Source organism: Merops nubicus, unplaced genomic scaffold, assembly GCF_000691845.1.
Source record: "Merops nubicus isolate BGI_N331 unplaced genomic scaffold, ASM69184v1 scaffold12797, whole genome shotgun sequence".
NCBI lineage: Eukaryota > Metazoa > Chordata > Aves > Coraciiformes > Meropidae > Merops > Merops nubicus.
In genome coordinates this window covers 13,548-35,292 of record NW_008621026.1, presented here as the reverse complement: position 1 = coordinate 35,292, position 21,745 = coordinate 13,548, and the positions used below count along the sequence as shown (strand labels likewise).

The 21,745-nt window shown below is 39.7% G+C and overlaps 1 protein-coding gene across 1 annotated transcript; it reads left to right on the top strand.

Annotated features, from left to right (window-relative positions):
* Positions 1 to 505: 505 nt before the first annotated feature.
* IPO5 (importin 5) lies at positions 506 to 21,461 on the top strand (the record flags this gene model as incomplete). Its single annotated transcript, XM_008944314.1, has 17 exons — positions 506 to 612; positions 2,819 to 2,943; positions 3,033 to 3,122; positions 3,216 to 3,389; positions 3,600 to 3,818; positions 4,665 to 4,748; positions 5,525 to 5,657; positions 5,761 to 5,882; positions 6,403 to 6,499; positions 7,004 to 7,176; positions 7,633 to 7,744; positions 8,345 to 8,400; positions 12,200 to 12,322; positions 12,941 to 13,160; positions 16,124 to 16,352; positions 17,827 to 17,968; positions 20,705 to 21,461. Coding segments are annotated over 17 exons (2,293 nt in total), but the record flags the coding sequence as incomplete, so codon positions are not given.
* Between the last annotated feature and the right edge of the window lie 284 nt (positions 21,462 to 21,745).

Here is a 21,745-nt window from a genome sequence, read left to right as displayed (position 1 = left end):
ATGTTTTCTGCCTGAGTCATTGGCAGGAAAACATGCTAGTAGAATATTGGTTCTGCAGCCACGTGAGAAAGGTCTCGTACATGCCAAAGCTTGAAGTCTGCTGGTTCACCTGACTCACAGCAATGCTGAACTGGTTTGTGTTCTCATGACAGAAAGATGATGACCAGTATTATTGCTTAATTCATTGCAAATTGTATTTCACCTTTCTAGGTATGTGTAATGGTTGCAAAATTTAGTCTCTACCTTCTGTGCTTCTAAGGCCCAAGTTTCTTTGGTACTAGACTTAATCAGTGGGCTACAGCTAATAAACATTCATGTGGGGGGGAGTAGATAATTGTATTGTGACGGGGGTGTGCGATTTTAGCTTTGGGTATGCTCGATTTACTAACGGAGGTTCACGGGTGTTCAGATGGTGAAAACCAGTAGTCGAGACCTCAGGAAAGGGCACTTCTGTTTGCATTGTTGTAGATACCAAACCACTGATATTTCTGTAACTGGTATTTAGCAATGCAGTTGCTGGTGAGAGTGCACTGGACAGAATGGCATGTGGCCTTGGAGGAAAACTTGTTTTACCTATGATAAAAGAACATATCATGCAAATGCTTCAGAATCGTAAGTAACTGCTTTTGTAAATTTATTTATTTTTTTTTACAATTCTGTCTCTTCCAGCAACTTTGATACCTCTTAAATCTTCACGTTTAGCTCCTTAATACATTTTCGCACACTTCCACTTTTGATTTGAGCCGCGAAGACTGCAAATGCTGTGAACTTGGAAGTTTATACCTTTTCTTAGACTCTGATTTATTAAACTTACATACAGTGCATTACAACATTTTTCTGGAATATGGACAGCTGAACAGAAATGTCAAAACCAAAACAGTACATTTTTTTCAAAACTCACAGTCTGTGAATAAAGTATAAATAAGGGAAGACTTTTTATTATTTTAGAATATTCTCTCAAAAGGCTGGCTGTCTTTTGGTATGCTGGCTTTAATATTTCTTTCATTACGTGGTTCTGTGTATTCTTATGGAATACTTTGTACACTTAGTTGCCTCTTAAAATACCTGTAACGCTTGCCCAGGCAATCATTCAAAAAAACTACAGGGCATTTGTTGCATGTGCTTCACTTAACTTGTGCTTTGAGCCTTTGAAGTAGAAGATAGTGCAAAATTTCTGGGTACTTTTCCTACCTTCATGATTTAAAGCCTAGTCCAAAAAAAGACTGTTACCATATCAGATATGGAACACAGGGCTACTCAAGGTACTAGGGTATGAACACATAGAAAGTTTGTTTGGAAAGAAGGTGGGTGTTTTTGTAAAGAAAATGTTATTAAGAAAATGGAGTAACCTGACTATCCCAGTATTAAGAGAACAAGGGTAGCAAATGCCCAGTTTTGTAGTAGCCAGAGAAAGGTGTGGAGTCTTAATGGCTGTAGGACCTGACCCGATGAAAGGGGGAAGTCATGCAGTTGATGCCTGATGCCTTCTTTCTGCTAGGTCAGAGTTTTCCATAACCATTCATACTCTTTGGAAAAGGGAGACGCAATAGATACTTTTGGTTTGGAGGCTCTCACCAGTAGGGAGCTGGGAGGAAAGATGAAGACAATTAGATTAAACCAATATCAATGCTGTCAGAAATCAAACTTTCTCTTTTCCTCTCCCCAACCCTTTTCTCAGAAATGTTTGTTGAAGTAATAATTTAAAACTTCCGGGTTTGGATGTGGTTAGCCAGATGGTCCAAACATGATTGCATCTCATTTTGTGGTATCACTAACTTTGAGTTTGAAATGCATGCTAGTAGTAATAAAGTGAGAGTAACAAGAGGTGTAGGCTTAACTAGGAGCATCCAGTGAACTTAAATAGCACAAAATAAACTACTGTACCTTCTGCCAAGGTGGTACATCATCTCATCCTGATCAAACAGGAGCATGAATGTCAGGATTCCAATGCCCTGAACTGTGGTGTTCCTCATTCTGGGAACTGAATACAGTAACAGCAATAATTAAATCTTGGATTGTTTGGGGAAAAGTTGTGTCACATGCCTCTCCCACAGGTCATTTGATAAACACATTAGTTCTTTTTTCTTTTCTGTAATACCCATGTTTTCTAGCACAGATATGTTATTTAAAAAAAAAAGAAAAGAAATTGAAGTTTCTTATATGTTTCCCTTGCCTAAAGAAACAGAGAGAGGGGTGTGAAAGATCCATTTCAACTTTTTTTCAGTGTTGAGATTAGGCCAATAGGACTTGGAGGCAAGGAATGCCTTACGTTATTAAACAGAATGTTATTGTTCTTGAACAGCCTTGGGGAGACTACTGAAAAGTTTAGTACTGATTGTTTCTAATTTAGATATCGATTCACTAGACCTTTTTCCTCTCCTGGCCTAAAGAGGAAGGCATAGGCTGTTCTGGTGCCATTAATAAATAAAAAAAACAGATAGGAGAGAGGGAAGAGGAAATACTGTCCTGATGTTGCCCTGGTTAGCTCATTTGATAAAAATGCAGTTCCCAGGTGTTAGTACTATGCACATACTTGTATCAGCAGTTAAGAATTCTTTTTTTCTAGGTCAGGGTTTGGCCTGGATTAGATACTCAAATTTTTGTGCATCTCTGGAAGTATGTATGAGGAAAAGTGAGAAGTATTTAACAAATCAAGTAGAGGCATCAATTGTCCTTCCCTCTCCTACACTCTTCCTCCTCCTGTTCCCAACCCCCTCCCCCCCCCAAAAAAAAAGGTGATTTTGTGATTTCGTTTTGTCATGCTGTTTAGTTTGCCAAATGAATGACATAGTTCATTTTCATTTTTCCTCTCGTGTAGCTGACTGGAAGTACAGGCATGCTGGCTTGATGGCGCTCTCAGCCATTGGAGAAGGTTGCCATCAACAAATGGAGGGAATTTTAAATGAGATAGTTAATTTTGTTTTGCTATTCCTTCAGGATCCTGTGAGTATAATGCTGTTAAATATTTCAAAGTGTTTTCATGTCTGCCCTCATGATTGCCTGTTAACTATTTGCGGGAAATACTTTTTCAGCACCCAAGAGTAAGATTCGCTGCTTGTAACGCTATCGGACAAATGGCAACTGACTTCGCACCTGGGTTTCAAAAGAAATTTCATGAAAAGGCAAGTAGGAGAATGTTTTTTAAAAAAAAAAGGTGGTAAAACTATGTCCCCTTCAGAAATTTGCTCTTGTGAAAATAAACATTTATTTTTCAGGTGATAGCAGCTCTTCTGCAAACCATGGAAGATCAAGGTAACCAGCGTGTTCAAGCCCATGCAGCTGCAGCACTCATAAACTTCACGGAAGATTGTCCCAAGTCACTGCTGATTCCATATTTGGATAATCTTGTGAAGCACCTGCATTCCACTATGGTGATAAAATTACAAGAGGTATAATATACTGAACAAATTGTTTCATGGGTAACTGTGTCACATACGTAGAACTAAGACCTCTGAACTAAGCCAGCATGCCTACCTGCTGGTGCTAGTCTAAACTGGCAAGAATTAAGATACATATAACAACAGATTTTTAGATTTGGCATGCTTTTAAGTACAATATGTGCTTTAGAAATATGACACTTTATTCTTCCTCTTTCCAAGTTGATACAGAAAGGCACTAAGCTAGTTTTGGAGCAAGTTGTGACTTCAATTGCGTCAGTTGCAGATACAGCAGAGGAGAAGTTTGTTCCCTACTATGATTTATTTATGCCCTCTTTAAAACACATTGTTGAGAATGCTGTTCAGAAGGAATTAAGGCTTTTACGAGGAAAGACTATTGAATGCATCAGCCTAATTGGTCTTGCTGTTGGTAAAGAAAAGGTAAGCTTAGATCTTATCTGACAATGTAAATATATCTTTTTATGACTTTTTGATTTTACTGTGTTAATACTGAAGTAATATAGTCACTTGTAAAACATACAGCTTACGTTGTTGCTGATTCCTATGCTTGTCTTCCTGTTCTCATTTCTAAGAAAATTGTCCTGCTGTTGAGATTCACAAACTCACAATAGAATCCTAGAAAAATATTAAAACTTAAGTTACTCTTGTCACACTGAATGATGTGTACAAAAATGCTAAAAACCCCCTGCAAAATTACCAGCCCTTTCCTTTGACTTAGAAGGACTGCCAGTAAACTTACCATTCATGCAACTAAATCTTAAGCAGATTTTAAACATGACTAATGTTTAATCAGTTATTCTTCAGGGACTACTGGGAACATGGGGAGTGGAAAGATGGTAGATGTAACACCGTTGAGGTGTCTAATGTGATGTAAAATGTTACTAGCTTGTGAGTAAGTAGCTCATGCTGTCAGCTTTAAACTCAGTTTCGTAAAGGAGTCAAAATAGTGAGGGTATCTAGGAAAGTTAGAATTGTCAGATGTTTTTTGTGAGTGGTAGTATTTATGTAGCATTTTGTTTAAATAGTCCTCTGTTTTTCCAAGTATATGAACAGAAGTACAGTGAAGCTTGAGACAAGACCAACTTGGTGGTGCTTCCAGGAAAAGAACTCGTGTTTTCACTTTTAGCTGCATTTCACTCTGTTTCCACCTTTAGCTTGTGTCTTGTTTGCTGTTAAGTCCAACACACTGTAAATTTGAGCATTTAAGTATCTGAAAAGCACCCTTTTAATTTGCCTTTAAAAACATATAGTTGTTCCTATATCTAGTTTATGCAGGATGCATCAGATGTAATGCAGCTTTTATTGAAGACACAAACAGACTTCAGTGATCTAGAAGATGATGATCCACAGGTATGTTAAAATTGTGTCTTTATATTGCATAGGTTATTATTTAAAAAGTTCAAAACATTCTCTGTACATGTGATGTTTCTGGCCTAGTGTGTCCCACCCCATGTAATCACACTTTCAGACTAATTGTTCAGCATGAAATTTGAAATTGAGCACCCTAAGATGGCCTTAGAAACTTTCACAGAATTGTCTTTAGGAAATGAGACTTCCAGGACCTATATTTGCTGAAGAAATTTCAGCACATTGGGTAATAGTCTTGTCTATTAGTAACTACTTTGGCATTACCACATACCTTGCTGTTCTAATGAGTGGAGAGCTATTTTGACTTCTGCATCTGAAAACAAATCCTGCTCTCAAAACAACAATACTGCAATCTGTTTGTTGTTGGTTTTGCTCTATTTGCTATTTTCAGGAATTTGGCTCAGTAGTATCATTTAAATTCAGGAAATTGTTCATTTCAGAAATAAATTTACTATTTAAGACAGTGTCAGTTGCATGACAAGTACATCTTACACTGTCAGGTTTTTACATGTGTAGCAACGTTGATCAGAGGTGCTGTCAATGCGTTGTTACAAATAAAGACTTGGGACAGATCTTTTGAAGATGCATTTGGGTATGGACTGCATACTGGATGAGTTCTTCTCTTTGAAATAAGCTTTATGCACTGCTGACAGGTTCTTTAAAGTCCTATTGTATAATGTTCTTCCTTTACGCTTTCCTTTCAAGTATGCATTAAATACAATGTGGGACATGAAAATTCTGACTCTTCTCTTTTATAGATTTCTTATATGATCTCAGCGTGGGCCAGAATGTGTAAAATTCTTGGAAAGGAATTTCAACAGTACCTTCCTGTTGTCATGGGACCTTTAATGAAGACTGCATCCATTAAACCTGAAGTTGCTCTTTTAGACAGTAGGTTTAAGTTAATGTTTTGCATGAAAAAATACTGAAATAATTTTGTAGCACTTTTAGATATATTTTTTAAAAATTTCTCTCCCCTACCTCTCTATAACAGCACAAGATATGGAGAATATGAGCGATGATGATGGTTGGGAATTTGTAAACCTAGGAGATCAGCAAAGTTTTGGAATTAAAACTGCAGGCCTTGAAGAAAAAGCAACTGCGTGCCAGATGCTGGTGAGTAATAGGACAGTTTTGGTGATCTCTGTATTGCTGGACAAGTGAAGCCAAAACCTGTAATGGAAATACTCTTTATAGTATCAAATGAAATAGTTCTGGTTTTCTTCAGGTGACAACATTAAGTTTGGATTTCTGACATTACATTGTGTGTGGCTTACTTTATTTAAAACAGTTTCTTTAGTTTGGGGCTTCAATTCTTAAGATGAACAGATAGTTTTACTTTGTTAGCAAAACTTCTAAGGAATCGGAGATGTTGGAGAATAAGTGCTTTTTGCAAACATGGATGTTTCTGAATTTACTTTGAAAAATACGCACGGGTACGGAGAGTGAGAACTCATGCTGCTGTCAGGGTTTCTTAAAATGCCATAGTGGAGGGAGTAGACAAATGGATTATTGTGTGGTTTTTTTAAATAAATTTTTTTAAATGTAAACTTTTAACAATCATTTTCATGATTATGTAGTGGAAAAATATTAATATTTTCCCTTAAACGTGGCATTTCCGTGCTTTGTGTTTCAGGTTTGCTATGCAAAAGAGCTAAAAGAAGGATTCGTGGAGTACACAGAGCAAGTTGTAAAGCTGATGGTTCCCCTGTTGAAGTTCTACTTCCATGATGATATCCTATTAACAAATTCTACTGTGAAAATGGAAACTTAATTTGGAAGAATCAAAGTCACGCTTACTGTTTTCCTAAATGAATTGAAAGTGTTAGTGTTAAAATATTCTCTTGCTTTATAGTAGAATTTTTTTTCTGATAATGTTGTTTTACACACTGTTTCAGGCAATGTATCCTACTTTTCCCCCAGTTTATTTTTAAATAAGCATGTCTGTAATGTTAAAAGCAAACAGTAGAGATAGTGATGCTTATGCCAACAAAGTGAAGGAGACCTTGGATAGCTGTTATGCCATGGCCTGAAACAGGCTTGAAACAACTTGTAAATAGCAAACACTTAATTTGCTATGATCTTAATCTGTATCTAATTAATAAATCAAATGCTTTGGATTTATAATCAGAAGTACATTTTGAGTAGAAAACTAATAACTTCATTACGGTGGTGGATGCTTAAATTCTAAGCCCTTTATATCGGTCGTGGTAGTTTTATTTCCTTAATAACGAAACGTGTTCGAGTGGCAGCAGCAGAGTCGATGCCTCTCCTCCTTGAGTGTGCCAGAGTTCGTGGGCCAGAGTACCTCACACAGATGTGGCACTTCATGTGTGATGCACTCATCAAAGCCATTGGGACAGAACCAGATTTGGATGTTCTCTCAGAAATAATGCATTCTTTTGCAAAGGTAACTTCCTTCTTTACGAGTTTTGAGGCGTTGTTGTTTGCAGCTTTTCCTGATAAGGAAGGACACGTGTTTGATGTTCATGTAAATGGCTGGAACAAACGCAAGGCTTCCTCTGCTTGAATCTGTGGTTTGACTAGAGATGTAGTTATAGCTGATAGAATGCTTAGTTTACTTTTGTGCAAGAACCCAAATATCAAAGTATTAACTTAAAATAAATTCCAGGTTTGTTCATTTTAACTACAAGCCACTGAAGTTATGTGTATGAAATGTACAGTGGTACTATGCCTTGCTTCTATAATTGGAACATTAATTTTATAGTATGAAAGTTCTATTAGTATTATTTCTGCTAGCATCAATTAAAGGCAGAGCGTGTATTAATATTCTCTGCATGGTTAGATTTCATTGGGACTGCTCATGTAACTTATAGCTGAAAAACTGATCATTTTATTTCATTAGTGCATTGAGGTGATGGGAGATGGATGCCTTAACAACGAACACTTTGAAGAACTTGGAGGAATATTGAAAGGAAAACTAGAAGAGCACTTTAAAAATCAAGAATTAAGACAGGGTAAGTTAATACAAATTCCTGTTAACATGTAATAATGGGTGTTCTTTAATGCAGAATTCCTAATGATTTTTGAACACAAACCCCTTAGTTCAGATTTCTTTAATTTGCATATTTATGTAAGGTAATTGGACTTTGAAACAGAATCCATGATTTATACTTGTAAGCTCTGGGAGGATGAACATGGCATCATTTGCAGAAATAATGTAAGTTTAATCAAAAGTTGATGGACAGTTTACTTGAAGACAGTGCACGTGTCTATGGTGGTGTTGTTGCTGTGGGTTTTTTTATCTGAAGGCTTTGCAGTTCTCTTAAAGCAGTAATAGTTTCTTAGTTCTGTACACTTTTCTTGTCCTTGTGGACAAGCTGGTGTATTTATTTCTATTTCATGTGTTTTTATACGTTTTTTAACCAAGCCGTCTCATACTTTTTTTTTTTTTGTGAAAGCTCTTTGAAGCTTCTTAAAGGTAGAACATTCCTGTTGCAATTTCAGCTACAGTTTCTAGTTTTCTAAATTTGTTTCTGCATAATTTTTTTTTTCCCAGGCTTCTTATGCACTTACAGATATGCAATGGTTTAATGTTTGGGTTTTTTTTAATTTAGTGAAAAGACAAGACGAAGACTATGATGAACAAGTTGAAGAGTCATTACAAGATGAAGTAAGTTGGTTTGGGGAGTTTTTCCACTTGTAAAGCACCAGATGGAAATAAGTTACAGGGATATGCTATGCTATTCAGTTAAAGCATAGTGCACCCTCAGAATTATTTCTTCCTGAGTAATGTTGTTACCATATTCCTTCAGAACTTGCAGTAAGAAATGGGTCACACCTACCTGTGTGAATTAGAAGACAGGAAAGGTTTCCTTGTCTGGTACCCTGAAGGAAGAAGTTCAGGATATAGCTCTTCACTCTTTTCATCCTCTCAAGCAGTTCTTAGGTGTCTCTAAGTAGTCTACTGTCAAATGCTGTATGAGTGATTTGCTGAGGCCTAGCCCTGCTGACTTGCTTTTTCTTTGGGCCTTATGACATAGGTGGCTCTTAACCTTGAGCATACCTCTGATACCTAGACCTTTGCTGTGTCAGATCAGGAGCCTGTCTCAAAAGAAATAGGCCTAAAATAGTTTCAAAGGAAGACAGGAGGATGAAGAGCTGGCATAATATGTTTGCTTGTGAGAGAATACCAAAGTGGCTACTTAGCTGCTAAGATACCGAACTGACTTGTTAGTTTGAAGTGGAGGTGAGCATAGAAGAGATGTGATAACTATTAAATCATTATCAGTATGGAGAGAGTAATAAAAAGTAATGTCACTGCTTGCTTATAACATGAGACATAAAAGATGCAGTAAATTTAAGAACTAGGAATTTTTTCGGCCACACAATGCAGACATGAAGCTTGTGAAGCTGAATTGTGAAGCTTGTTTACATGGGTTTCACCTGTATTCAGACTCCAGAATACATCTTAACAGATTGTGCACCCATATGTAAATACTTCCTTGGATAACAATGTAGTTCTTGAGCCCCTTTCCTTTGGGAATGTTCCAGCCAGCATTCAAAAGGATGGATTTCTGGTGCCTACATACTTCTTGGGATCATAAATTAACAAAACTCGAGTTCTAAGCCAAGAGCCTTTCCTGATTTTTCTCCCTTTCTTATTTGCAACATTTACTCCTCATTCTTGCAGACACAGAGTTAGGCAGTTTATCTTTTCTTTTGTGTCACTCCATACTGATAACAGGAGAATGCCAGCAAGCAGCAGTTCCTGAAAAGCTGATCTGCATCAGAGTTGAAAGGCATGTTTAAAAATGCTTTAATTTGTATTTGACCGTGCCGATTTATTTTTTCGCTTTTTAAAAACTTCAAGGAAGACTTGTCTGCATTATCCTGTGAATGTAGGAGTGGGACCAGAATGTTACTTGCCATATGGACAGAATTGACATATGGTAATGAGTAACATTTGGATATACACCTTTGGTCCCAGAATACTTTTGTGTAGCCCTTACCTCAAGGCAGCAGAAATACAAGGGAGTACAGAAGTCATGAGAGATTATTCAAAAAGTAGTTTCAGTAAGATATCCAGACAGAGCCCTAGCTTAGGTGATAATTGAGCTGTGGATTTAGAGGGTAGGACAAGGTGTATGCTAAGCAAATGTTATGCTCTCCCCCTCAGCATCTGCTGCCATCTATTACTAACAGGCCAGGTGGACCTCGTGGTGTGCTGCAGGAGTGCTCCACCTCTATTTTCATTTGAGCATATGTTCCGGGGTTATTGTTTGAATGATGCCTTGACAATGCAGAATTTGTCTAAATAAGGAGGGTTTAACTATCCAGTTGTGGGAAGCTGCCTGTTGCATTAAAAATATTGTTTATCCCTGCCGACTAAAGTATAAACTGATTAAAGGAACCATGCTGAGTACACAAGAACTTGCTCTAAAAGCAAGTGAGAAGCTTTTCCCAGCACAAGTGTGTCGAGAGAGCAGTCCTTGCTTGCAGAGTCCCCTGAATTGATAGCTGGATCTGAGCTAAGGATCTTTACTTCACCAGTGTGATGCATTACTTGGGCAAGGTGAAAAATTAAGTGATAGGAGGAGAGGATTACTGTTGCTTATATATGTGCCACAATCTTCTGTCATAAAGTCAGTTATCCATTTACTTCTCAATAAAAGCTTGTTACAGTACCTGTAAAGTGCAGAAGGCGAAAAGGGCCTTCTGTAAAGGGAATCCATTGAGGCAGTAAATTTGCACAAGATGGTGTTTGTCTTGATAGAATTTTTCTGTCCCTGAAACAAACCTTCAAGTCCTAGGCAGTTAAGTGCTAGCAATCAAGTTATATTATTCAGAAGTGTAAAGAGGGGGAACCCTGGGGAACCACCAACCAGTCAGTCTCACTCTGTGCCTGGTGAGCTCATGAAACATGATTTTCCTGGAAGCTATTTCAAGGCACATGAAAGACAGGGAGGTGCTAGAGACAGCTGATGTGGCTTCACAAAGGGCAAATCACACCTGACTAATATGATGACTTCTATGATTGACTTGCTTTTTCTTAACCTACCAATGCAGTAAATGATACCATCTATCTTGACTGCTGTTAAGGCCTTTGACATGGTCCCAAGCAACAACCTTGTCACTAAACTAAAGAGATATGGATTTGATGGATGGACTAATTGGTGGATAAGGAGTTGACTGGATAAGGATAAATTGGTGGATAAGGAATTTTGCCCATGTCCAAAGAGTTGCATTGAAGAGGCTCAGTCTTCAAATGGAGATTAATAGCAAGGGGTGTCCTGTAGGGGTGCATACTGGAACCAGTGCTGTTTAATATCTTCATCAGTGACATAGGCAGTGGGATCTGGTGCATCCTCAGCAAGCTTGCAGATGACACCAAGCTGAGTGGTGCAGTTGATGCATCTGAGGGACAGGATGCCAGCCAGAAGGACCTGGACAGGTTTGACAAGTGGGCCTGTGTGAACCTCCTGAGGTTCAACGAGGCCAAGTGCAAGGTCCTGCAGCTAGGTTGGGGCAATCCCCAGTATCAGTACAGATTGGGGGATGAAGGGATTGAGGGCAGCCCTGTGAAGAGAGGCTTGGGGGTACTGGTGGATGAAAAGCTGGACATGAGGCAACAATGTGTGCTTGCAGCCTGGACAGCCAGCTGTATCCTGGGCTGCATCAAAAGAAATGTGACCAGCATGTCCAGGGAGGTGATTCTGCCCCTCTGCTCTTCTCTTGTGAGACCCCACCTGGAGCACTACATGCAGCTGCGGGGTCTCCAGCCTTCAGCATAGGACAAGAACCTATTACAGCAGGTTCCCAGAGGAGGGACACAAATGATCAGAGGACTGGAACACCTCTCTGATGAGGACAGGCTGAGAGAATTGGTGTTGTTCAGCCTGGAGAGGACAAGGCTCCAGGGAGACCTTATTGTGGCCTTTCAGTATATAAAGAGGACTTACATGAAGGATGGAGAGAGAGAGAGTGAGAGAACGAGAGACCTTTTACCAGGACCTGTTGCAACAGGACAAGAGGCAACAGTTTTAACCTAAAAGAGAATAAGTTTAGACTGAACAAAAGGAAGACTTTTTACTATGAGGATGGTAAGACTCTGGAACAGGTTGCCCAGAGAAATTGTGGATGGCCCCTCCCTGGAAGTGTTTACGGTTGGGTTGGACAGGGTTTTGAGAAACGTGATCTAGTGAAGGATGACCCTGCCCATTGCAGGGGGATTGAAGTAAATGGCCTTTCAAGAGCCCTTCCGACCCAAACCATTCTATGATTCCATCATCCTATGATTAGACCAAGAGTTGAAAAACAGTAGACTTAAAAAGACAAGTTTTACAAAACCAGCTCATTGAACAACTTTATTCCATTAATTTGGAGACCTTAGCATTACATGTGACTTCTGCTGCTTTGAAGATTGTTAGTCTGGTTGTGAGTTGTGTCATTTTGTATCCTTTTCCCAACAGGACGACAGTGACATTTATATTTTGACTAAAGTATCGGACATTTTGCACTCAATATTCAGCAGTTACAAGGAGAAGGTACTGCCGTGGTTTGAAAGGCTACTTCCACTAATTGTCAACCTAGTTGTAAGTACCTTGCTTTCTTTTAATTTGATTATTTTTCTCAGATGTGTTAGTAGGCCTTCCGTGCTGGAATCTAGGAGAACTTGGTAGAAAGACTGTGGCAGTTACTGTTTTACAAAACAGAGGCAGATGAAGGTTTATTCTGGATGAAGTATGAAGCTGCTACACTTGCTTTTTGAACAGCTTCACTGCTGTGCTGCTTCTAGTATGTTGCAAGACCCAGGATCGTTGACACACACAACTATTTTGAGAAATTTAATTCGCTTGGGAGTGTCTGGTGCTCTCTAAAAGAAATTTCAAGAGGGCCAAAAAAGCATTGCAGAGTATTGGGGTAGATTGAGACTGAAATAGGTGACTGAGTGTGAAATAGAGGTAAAGGATTTAGCCTAAAATAAATATTCTTTTAATTGGCTCAAATATTCACCTGGATTTTGATTTGTTTATGGTATTGATGCAAGTATCACTACAGAAGATAAGGTGTTTGTAGGATCACATTTAATCCAAGAGGATTCTAACAGAAATACTAGCCGGCTGAGGCTAGGGCGGTTGTGCTGAGACAACCAGTGACCGTACACAGGTGAGGAGCTGTAAGGGGCTGACGCTGTCCCGTTTCTGGTGCAGTGCCCGCACAGGCCGTGGCCAGACCGGCAGTGGGGGCTCTGCATCTTCGACGACATCGTGGAGCACTGCAGCCCCTCCTCCTTCAAGTACGCCGAGTACTTCCTGAGGTCCATGATGCAGTCGGTGTGCGACAGCAGCCCCGAGGTCCGGCAGGCGGCTGCCTACGGCGTGGGGGTCATGGCACAGTTTGGTGGGGACAGCTACCGCCCCTTCTGCACAGGTGAGCCCACGCAGCTGCTGGAAACTGTCTGGGACCCCGGGGGGGAAGTAACTGACGGACAATTGCCCGTGGTTTGGTTTGTGAAGTCCCCTTAGTAAAGGCGATGATTAGTACAGTACCTGAGCTCCTTGAGACTTTAATGATGTTCTGCTTAGCAGCATTTTTGTTGCAGTCCTTCCTGCTAGGCAAGCTTGATCTACGTATTTAAAAAAAAAAAATTAGGATCTGACACACCAATGTTATTTCCTAAAACACAGCTTTCTGGTATACACTTGTCTCATAGTTACTTTTTTATTAATTACTAATGTGGTTGCATATTAATGTAAGACCCTTGGATGTCTCAAAAAATTACACAAGTGACCTGCGTTAATAAGAGGCCTAGAACATGACTAATGTGTCTCTCTGCTTTCTCATTTATATATAAAGAAGGACCCTGATTTCTGTGACTAAGAAACAAAAGGAGTATGATAATGCCTATCAGAACACTTTGGTTTCTTCCTGAATGTCTCAAGTTTCTCTAAAATGTCAAATTTGTCTTGAATTTAAAGAAATTATTGTCTGCTGGCACTCTTCTTGCCAGTCAACAAAGTTAGTTTTGCACACTAAATAGTATCCCTTATCACAGGGTTTTTTTCCCTTTTCTAAGAAAATATTTAGTCAACGTTTTCAATACATATTTCACTTGAATCTTAAAAGCTGAATTAAATAGTGTAAGAAAATAAGAACCATGTGATAGGGATAAATTAGGGCTCTAGCGTAAGTCTTACATCAAGAGTCACTTCCAAGACAGTTCTGAGTTTTGGGGTTTTTTAGCATCTGAAGTCTAATTTTGTTCTTCATTCATTAGATTTTGCCTTGGCCCATTTAAACTTTGTAGACATCTTTGATCCTGTTTTTTGTATTTGGACAAATAATCCTTGATTAAACCCAGACACTTGGCTTCTCCTTTAGTTGGATGTTTTTAGATAAGAGCAGCTTATTAGCAGGCACCTGAAAAGTGTTTTGTATGTACATGAAAGAACTTTGTGATTTATTTTAATAGATGAAGATAATGCTGTGATTAGAAACAAAGTAAGTCTGTGGCATGAGAAACTTTCTACTGTAGGTTTTACTGTCATCTCTGAAAACATCATGTTTGTGAGCTTTTATTTATAACTTAATTTCTTTACTGAACAACAGATAGCTCTGGCATACTCTTCTATTCCAAGTTTATAGCAGTATGTAAAGACTCAAGACTATTCAGAAAAAGCAGATGTATTAGCATAAGCGTTTTTGGCAGCCAGTTGAAGTACAGGAACATAGGGAGAACTTGACAGAGGCACAAGAGCTACATTATGGTGAAACAAAGAATTAAAAATAGACTTAATAAAGAGCAAAGAAGTATGACTGAAGGACAAACTACAGCAAATCAAGTAACTTTGTAAATGAGGTTACAAGGTTACAGTTATGGGACTGTCAACCTTGCTTCTCCTCCTTATGTTGGTGGAAGAATATAACTGGCTGTTCTCTGTGAATATGGTGTCAATCAACTGCCTGTGTTTCTTCCTAAATCATATTAGTGACCTTAAAACTTCTGGTGTTGCAAGACACCAGAGCAGTCATTCCTTGCAGAAAACCACTACTATTATTATAGAAAATGGTCTTTTTAGTCCAAAGAGTTTTTTTAGAGATTACCACAACATCTATGTGAGAATACATCTGTTCTGTAGACAAGAAGAAAAGGTATCTGCTAAGCTGTAGGGAGGAGACTATGTTGATTTGTTTTGATGGCCTCCTAATCTTATGGCTGCAAGGACACAAAAACCCAGTCACCCACTAGTATTAAGGAGTGTGAGGAAACACAGGTGAGGTGGTCTGGTGACCAGTGTTTCTGCAGCTCTGTAATGGTTATCAGCCCCATAAAAGTATCCTTGTCTAGTTTAGGGATAATCATGTATTTTAGAGGTGCTGAATTCTCCAAAAATCTAATTCAGTGAAGTTAATGTAACAAGTGTCATTGTGTGTTCCTTAGCTGCAGAGCTGCTACTTAGTCATCAAAATGAAGCAGTGTGAGAACTTGCTCTTCCTCAGTAATTGGAGTTATTTTGAAGTATGCTGTCTGCACAATTCCACAGCCTGTTTTCTGTGCTGACACAGAATTTCACAGTTCTAGCATTATGTTTTTAGCAGAAGAACAGAAGGACAGTTGTTTCTGCGTGGATGTAGAGTGCTCTGAAGTCTGTATGAACACTAGTAACAAAGACCATTAATGTTCATTTAGGAATGTGCGTGCGGTTACCTGCATAAATATTTTAAAAATATCTAGTTGCTATTAACTTTGCAATAAAATTGGCATTTTTCCTTGATGTTTGATTTCTACAATCTAAACTGTGCCAGGTGGATTTACCAGATGAGATTAGCCCTGTGAGCTTTTCCTAGTCCACTGTTTAGTGGTGGGAGGTTTGTATGTGTACATGCATACAGAATTTTTATAGATAGGTATGTGCATGTGCACACCAGCAACAGATGTACACCAGGCATACATTGGAGATGTCAACTGCTACAATCCAAGTTAGTGTGTCACTGTATCAGTGCTTCTCATCATCCTGTGTTTATAGAAACTTAGATTAAGAGATAATGCTTGTTATCTGTGTTTTCCCTATAAATTCCAAGGTCTCGTGTACTGTAGGTTCCATAACCCCAGCTGAAGGGTGCAGGATATTTTTTTTTCATCTGAACTTGCAAATCAAATCCAAACTTTTGCAGTACCTTTTTTCTTGTGTTTCCTTGCATAACTTTATCTGGTTTTCATATGATGATGATTGAGCAGGGAAGAACCTAGAAGTAGTGGGACATTGGGATGGCTGGATTTTGGTGCTTGGGCCACAAAAAAACCTCAGTTTTATATGTGTGCAGTAGTCTGTGTTAATAAAATGTAATATGATAGTATATTAAACTGTATTCTTGTGTTGTTTACCAATCAGAGGCGCTTCCATTGCTGGTGAGAGTCATTCAGTCACCAGATGCCAAAACCAAAGAGAATGTCAATGCCACAGAGAACTGCGTTTCTGCAGTGGGGAAGATAATGAAGTTTAAGCCAGAGTGTGTGAACATCGAAGAAGTCCTGCCACACTGGTTGTCGTGGCTCCCCCTTCACGAAGACAAGGAGGAAGCTGTCCATACTTTCAATTATCTGTGTGACTTAATTGAGAGGTAAGGCAAAGTCTTGACATTAATGCAGAACGTAAGCCTGTCTGCTGGTTCCTTGTTTGTTTTCATTTTCCAAAACTGAGAAACTGCCAGATTAATCTGCATCTGCTGTACAGAAGGTAATTTGGAGTGTTCAGAACTGAGCCTTCCATGATGTTATTGCTGTTTTTTTTTAAACAGTTAGTGTTCTCATTTGAATGTCTGTATGGCTTGGAGAAAATTCCTGGCTATTTTATATGCATGTGATGAGAAAGAATCAGCTGGGAGCTTCTACAGAAAATTTTTGATACCTTGCCTGTATATCAACTGATCACATCTTTTTACTTAAGAGCAGCACGTGTACCCTTGCACCCTTCTTTTCATCACCTTCTGAAGTAGCTTTGCACCTTTTTGCTTTCCGAAAGGTTGCATTGTCAACAAAATGAAGTATGAAGTAGACAATACAGATCAACTCTTGGGACAATGCTAGCTCCCTTACCAACCTTGTAATAATAATTTCAGTTATTGAAAGCCTCTTGTCCCACAGCTTGTTCTTCAGATTTGTGGTCCCATCCATAGGTCAGTGGATTAAGAAAAAGACAATTCTCGTGGGGGTGCAAGTTGCACTTTATAATTGAGTGGGAGAATGTCAGCTTCTGAAGCATGCGGTAGCCGTGTTCTGGCTGACACTATTACAGCTTAATAGAAAAATAGGAAGGAAATAGGTTAGATTTCCTACAGGCTTTTCTCCTATGTGAATACCTTGTATCTCTCGGTGCTTTATCAAGGAAAGGTCTCAAAATGGGTGGTGGCAACTGAGATCACTGGACTGACAATGTAGAGAGTCATGCAGAGACCCCTGACACTGCTGACATGTGTGCAGCAATGGGGAGTTGCAGTGCCAGCACACTCAGGTACCCAGCTCTGTGCAGGTGCCTCAGACGTACTTCTCTGGAGCTCTCGGCCCTGCATTCACAGCCTCTGCATTCCAGCAGTGGTGGCTGGCAGGGCTGGAAGCAGATGATGTTTTTTCACCCAGATGCCTCGTTGCCAGTGCTCCTCTACTCCAGTGCTTGGCTGGGAGAGGGGAAGCAGAACTGCTTGCTGGTGGAGAGCTGAAGTCACTGGTGCTTCTGACACCAGAAACACACCTTCCTCCCTGTGGCAGCACGGAGAGAGGGAGGAATAAGCCCTTTAGGCAGGGTATTTCTGTCACACTATTTGCAGTTCCATCTGCATGGACCTCAGCCATTCCACAGAGTTCCAAACTTCTTCCTGATTAAAGAGTCAGCTGGTTAAATGTTAACAGGAGAGGGAACATTCTGTTAGCAGGCAACAAAGCTACATGTGCTTATTCAGCTGGGTAAACTTAGATGTAAACAAGCAGCTTTAGAATAAAATACTTCAAAATCACCCAACTTACATGGAAAATGCTTACATTCATTGTATTTTTTTAGTTAAACATTAATTTATTTGTAACATATTTTGATTGTAACAGCAACAACCCAGTCGTCCTCGGCCCCAACAACTCCAACCTTCCCCGAATATTTGGCATCATTGCGGATGGTGAGATGCACGAGGCCGTGAAGCGTGAGGACCCCTGCACCAAGCGGCTGGCGAACGTCGTGCGCCAAGTGCAGGTGAGTCCGTGCCCCCGGCTGTGAAGGGACCCCTGAAAACACAGCTCTGGGAGCCTCGGCTCCTTAGAGAGCAACGCTTCAGCCGGTGATCCTGGAGATCCTTGGGCGTCCCGTGAGCCATTAAGGATAAGACTGGGTAATGTTTGCACTTGAATAGAGTCTGTCTCTTCTGATAAACTTAGGAAGCTTATGAATTTAAAAAAAAGTTTTAAGAGATATGCAGCTAGATGGCTAACATGCCAGCCAGTATTATGAGTTCTTGGTGGGTTTGTGTGTGTTTGTTTGTTTTTTCTAAGTCAGAAATTAAAACCTGGAGACCAATCTGCCTGTCTTTTGTATGGGTGAACTGTATAGCAGGGTTTGACCCAGCGTGGTTTCCATAAGGGTTCCCGACACCCTGTGGTGACTTACTAATATAGCAGAGTCTTGGGATCTTCGTTCGAGGAGGAGTGCAAACCACAAGGAGTTTTACTACCACCCTCTTTAATCCAGTGCAAATACAGGCAGCAGCTCAATGTTTTCCCTGCCCTGGGGGAACTGCCTCACAGTTCACTTCCTTCATGCCATAACGAGGACTCAGGGTGCTGGGTGGTGGGGATGTCCAGGTGTTTAAGCTGCACTCTACAGTGCTGTAAGTATTAGTGCTCACAGGGCAGGTCTGATCTGAGGCCAGGTGTTACCAAGTGGATGGACTCATCAGTTGTGGCACCTAATGATAGAAGGTAGCATGTCCGGAGAGCATATAGCTTATAAAAAACATGTAGAGGGTTTGGAGCAGCAGCCATCGAATTATTTCCTTTCTACTTGGCATGATTTGGCAAAACTCAGGTTCAAGAATTTTAGGAATACTTGATTTTTGGAAAGGATTCACTTGAATGAGTGTATCAGTCCGTGATGTCCATTATGTCTGGTAGAAAATGGCTTGTTAAAACTCTGAAAGCATAAAAAGAGTGAAATTATGTGAAGTTTTGAAGTGTAAAGTGGTCTAAGAGGCTGCTCTGGGTACTGGCTGAAAGTTACAAATCCTTGCAGCTGATACTGGAAGTCTGGGTGTGGAACTTTATATTAGGGTATGCTACTGCATGTGGTCATTTTACCTTAAATGCTCAAGGTTAGTTGACTTCTTTAAAAGGTTGTGGGATTGTTTTTTTTTGACTATGCAGTGGCACATACACTACTTATCTATACATATATAGCAAAGTCTTGTTTTGGCCAGGAGGGGTAGGAACAGTCAAATGAAAATGAGACTTGTGCACTGCTGAAATGATTTACCTTCAGACTGTGGGGGTCTGTTAAAGGTCAAGGGTTTGTAAAATAGGATTTTAGCCTATGTTACCAGTCCTATCTCTCTTCACATGTAGTGCTTTGACTTCAGTAAAGCACTGTAAATATTTTATACCATGGTAAGAACTTTAAAGGTTGTGTAGTTGCTAACAGTCTGCCTGCTGCTCCTGTTTCCCACATTCCAGGAGAAACACTTTTTTTTTTTTTTGGTTAAATTATCTCAGTAAGCTGTTCCACTGACAGGAGCAGCATTATGGTCGTAGTTGGAAATAAAGAGAAAAGTTTCTCTTTTTCCCTCATTATTAGGTATTTCCAGGCCAGAAAGATTTCAGTGTAGGGTGTAAGGTATCAGTTTTAAATGTGTGTCAGAAATGCTGGAAGAACACAATTAATTCTGCAATATACCATCATACATTGAGAATCTAAAATGCCTGGTATTACTTAAACTAAAAACAAACTCAAACTCAGCCTGAGGACTTTGTTTTCAAATTCTTTTGAGTTCTGTGAATCCATTTTCATTTTTTAAGTGTGAGGAAAGGGCCTTATAGTAGAGCTGAGTTTAAAATGTACCAAATATAAATTAACACAATTTTTAAAAGTTTACTTCAAATATACTACTATCACAAAAGCCACTCAGAAGAGCTACAGCCAGTCAGCTGCAGGTTTGTTCCTGTCATTGTCCTTCTAAAGAGGGCAGGGTGCCAGCTGATTACCGAGTGAATCTGATCAATCAGTTGCTAAGAGAATAAACACTTTTTCCCTGACCTTCTCTAATTTTCAACATTTTCTGGTACTATTAGAACCAGTCCCTACTGATGGTGACTTTAAAAGCTGATGAGGGCTGTGGCAACACAGGATAAGGTGTATTGAGGGGCAGGAAAGTGTGGGGTTGTGTTTACCCAGATAGCTGCTGTGTATGTTCTCTTCTCTAGGAGAAGTAATTCACTGTTCCTCACACTAACGAGTCGTGCTGTGTGTTGGCAGCAGAGTGTGGGTAGCATGGCAGGCTGTAATCACAGTGCTCCCTTCCTCCGAGCGCCTCCCTGGTGCCCCAGTGCCCACAAGACTCTGCCATTAGCCACGGTCCAGTTCTGCCTGAACATGGAACTTTTTTTAACGTCAATGGAAATCAGAGCAAGTGGTTTAGGCTGTGGTTGACTTAGGAGTGTCAGTTGCCCTTTGACCCACTTAATTATAGGGAGTCCCCAGGAGTTCCAAATCAATTACTCTGCTGCTGTTTAACCAGAGCTTGCCTCTGCTCAGTATTTTAGAGCCTGGACCTAGGTGGAATTGGGTATTACTGAAGATTTCAGTCCGTTCTCTTGGGCACGTGTATTGCAGGATAGTAATAACAGCCTAGTGAATGTTGAGCTCAGTGAAAATAGGAACATTTTTCGTGTGCTTTAGGAGCTTGTCAGCCTGCGTAAAAACAACTTCTCGTTTGTTTTCTAGACATCTGAAGGACTGTGGACAGAATGCATATCACAGCTCAATGCAGACCAACTGGCAGCCATACAGGAGCTCCTGAACTCTGCTTGAAGGGCCTTAATTATCATCCACAAGAAAACTAACTCCAAATAAACGTTTACCCTCTTGTTTAGGTTTCTTTTGTTTCTTTTTTTGAGTAAGCCCAGAACTGTAGTGCGTGTAGGCCGTTCTTCTGCAACCTACAGGCAGTGGCAGCAGGAAGAAGAGTTCTTTCAGAACGGTGTTTAAATCGGCCTCTACCCCACAACACAGAAGAAGTTTCCTGTAAACCCTACAATAGCACTGAAGAGTATTTTTTTAACAGTATAAGCCATTCATACGATGGTGAAAGGGAAACAAGTTAAATTTTCTCATTAGACATAATGAATTAAGAAACAGCTTTAAGACCTTCAGCAGTAGATGTACGTTATAACTGATAAACGTTTCTCTACACCTAGTGTTAATTGTATTACTTGGAGTGTGAGTCTTTGTAGGGTAGGAAGTGTCCTTCTGCCCAACAAGTTAGTAGATCAAAAGATGAAAAACCGAAGACAAACATGGAGCATGAAGACCTCATTGATTGCACTTTCAGATCCCCCAAAACAACTTGTACAGTGACTCAATGAGGAAAGCTGTTCAGCTTCCAGCCCTTGAATGTGAAGTCTCTTTGGCATGTCTGACAGTATCTCATTCACTCCTCAATAAATGACATTGAAACACAAGAAGCTTGTGTAGAAGTTCAGTGATGTGTGGTTCTTTTCATTTCCTCTTGTGAGAAGATGCAAGTAACAAACTATACGAATCACAATTTTATATTTGGAACTTTGTATATTGTTACCTATTGCAGATTTTATGCTGGTTTGTTTATTGACTTTTTAACCAATTTTTCACCCAATGTGTAGAATGGAAACATAATGGCATTCCTTTTATGACAGTAAACTTGCATATGTTGATTTTAAAGTGTTTTTCATGTTCGGACGCAATGACATTGCAGAACTTGCAAAACATAGTGTTGTTCCAGCTGCA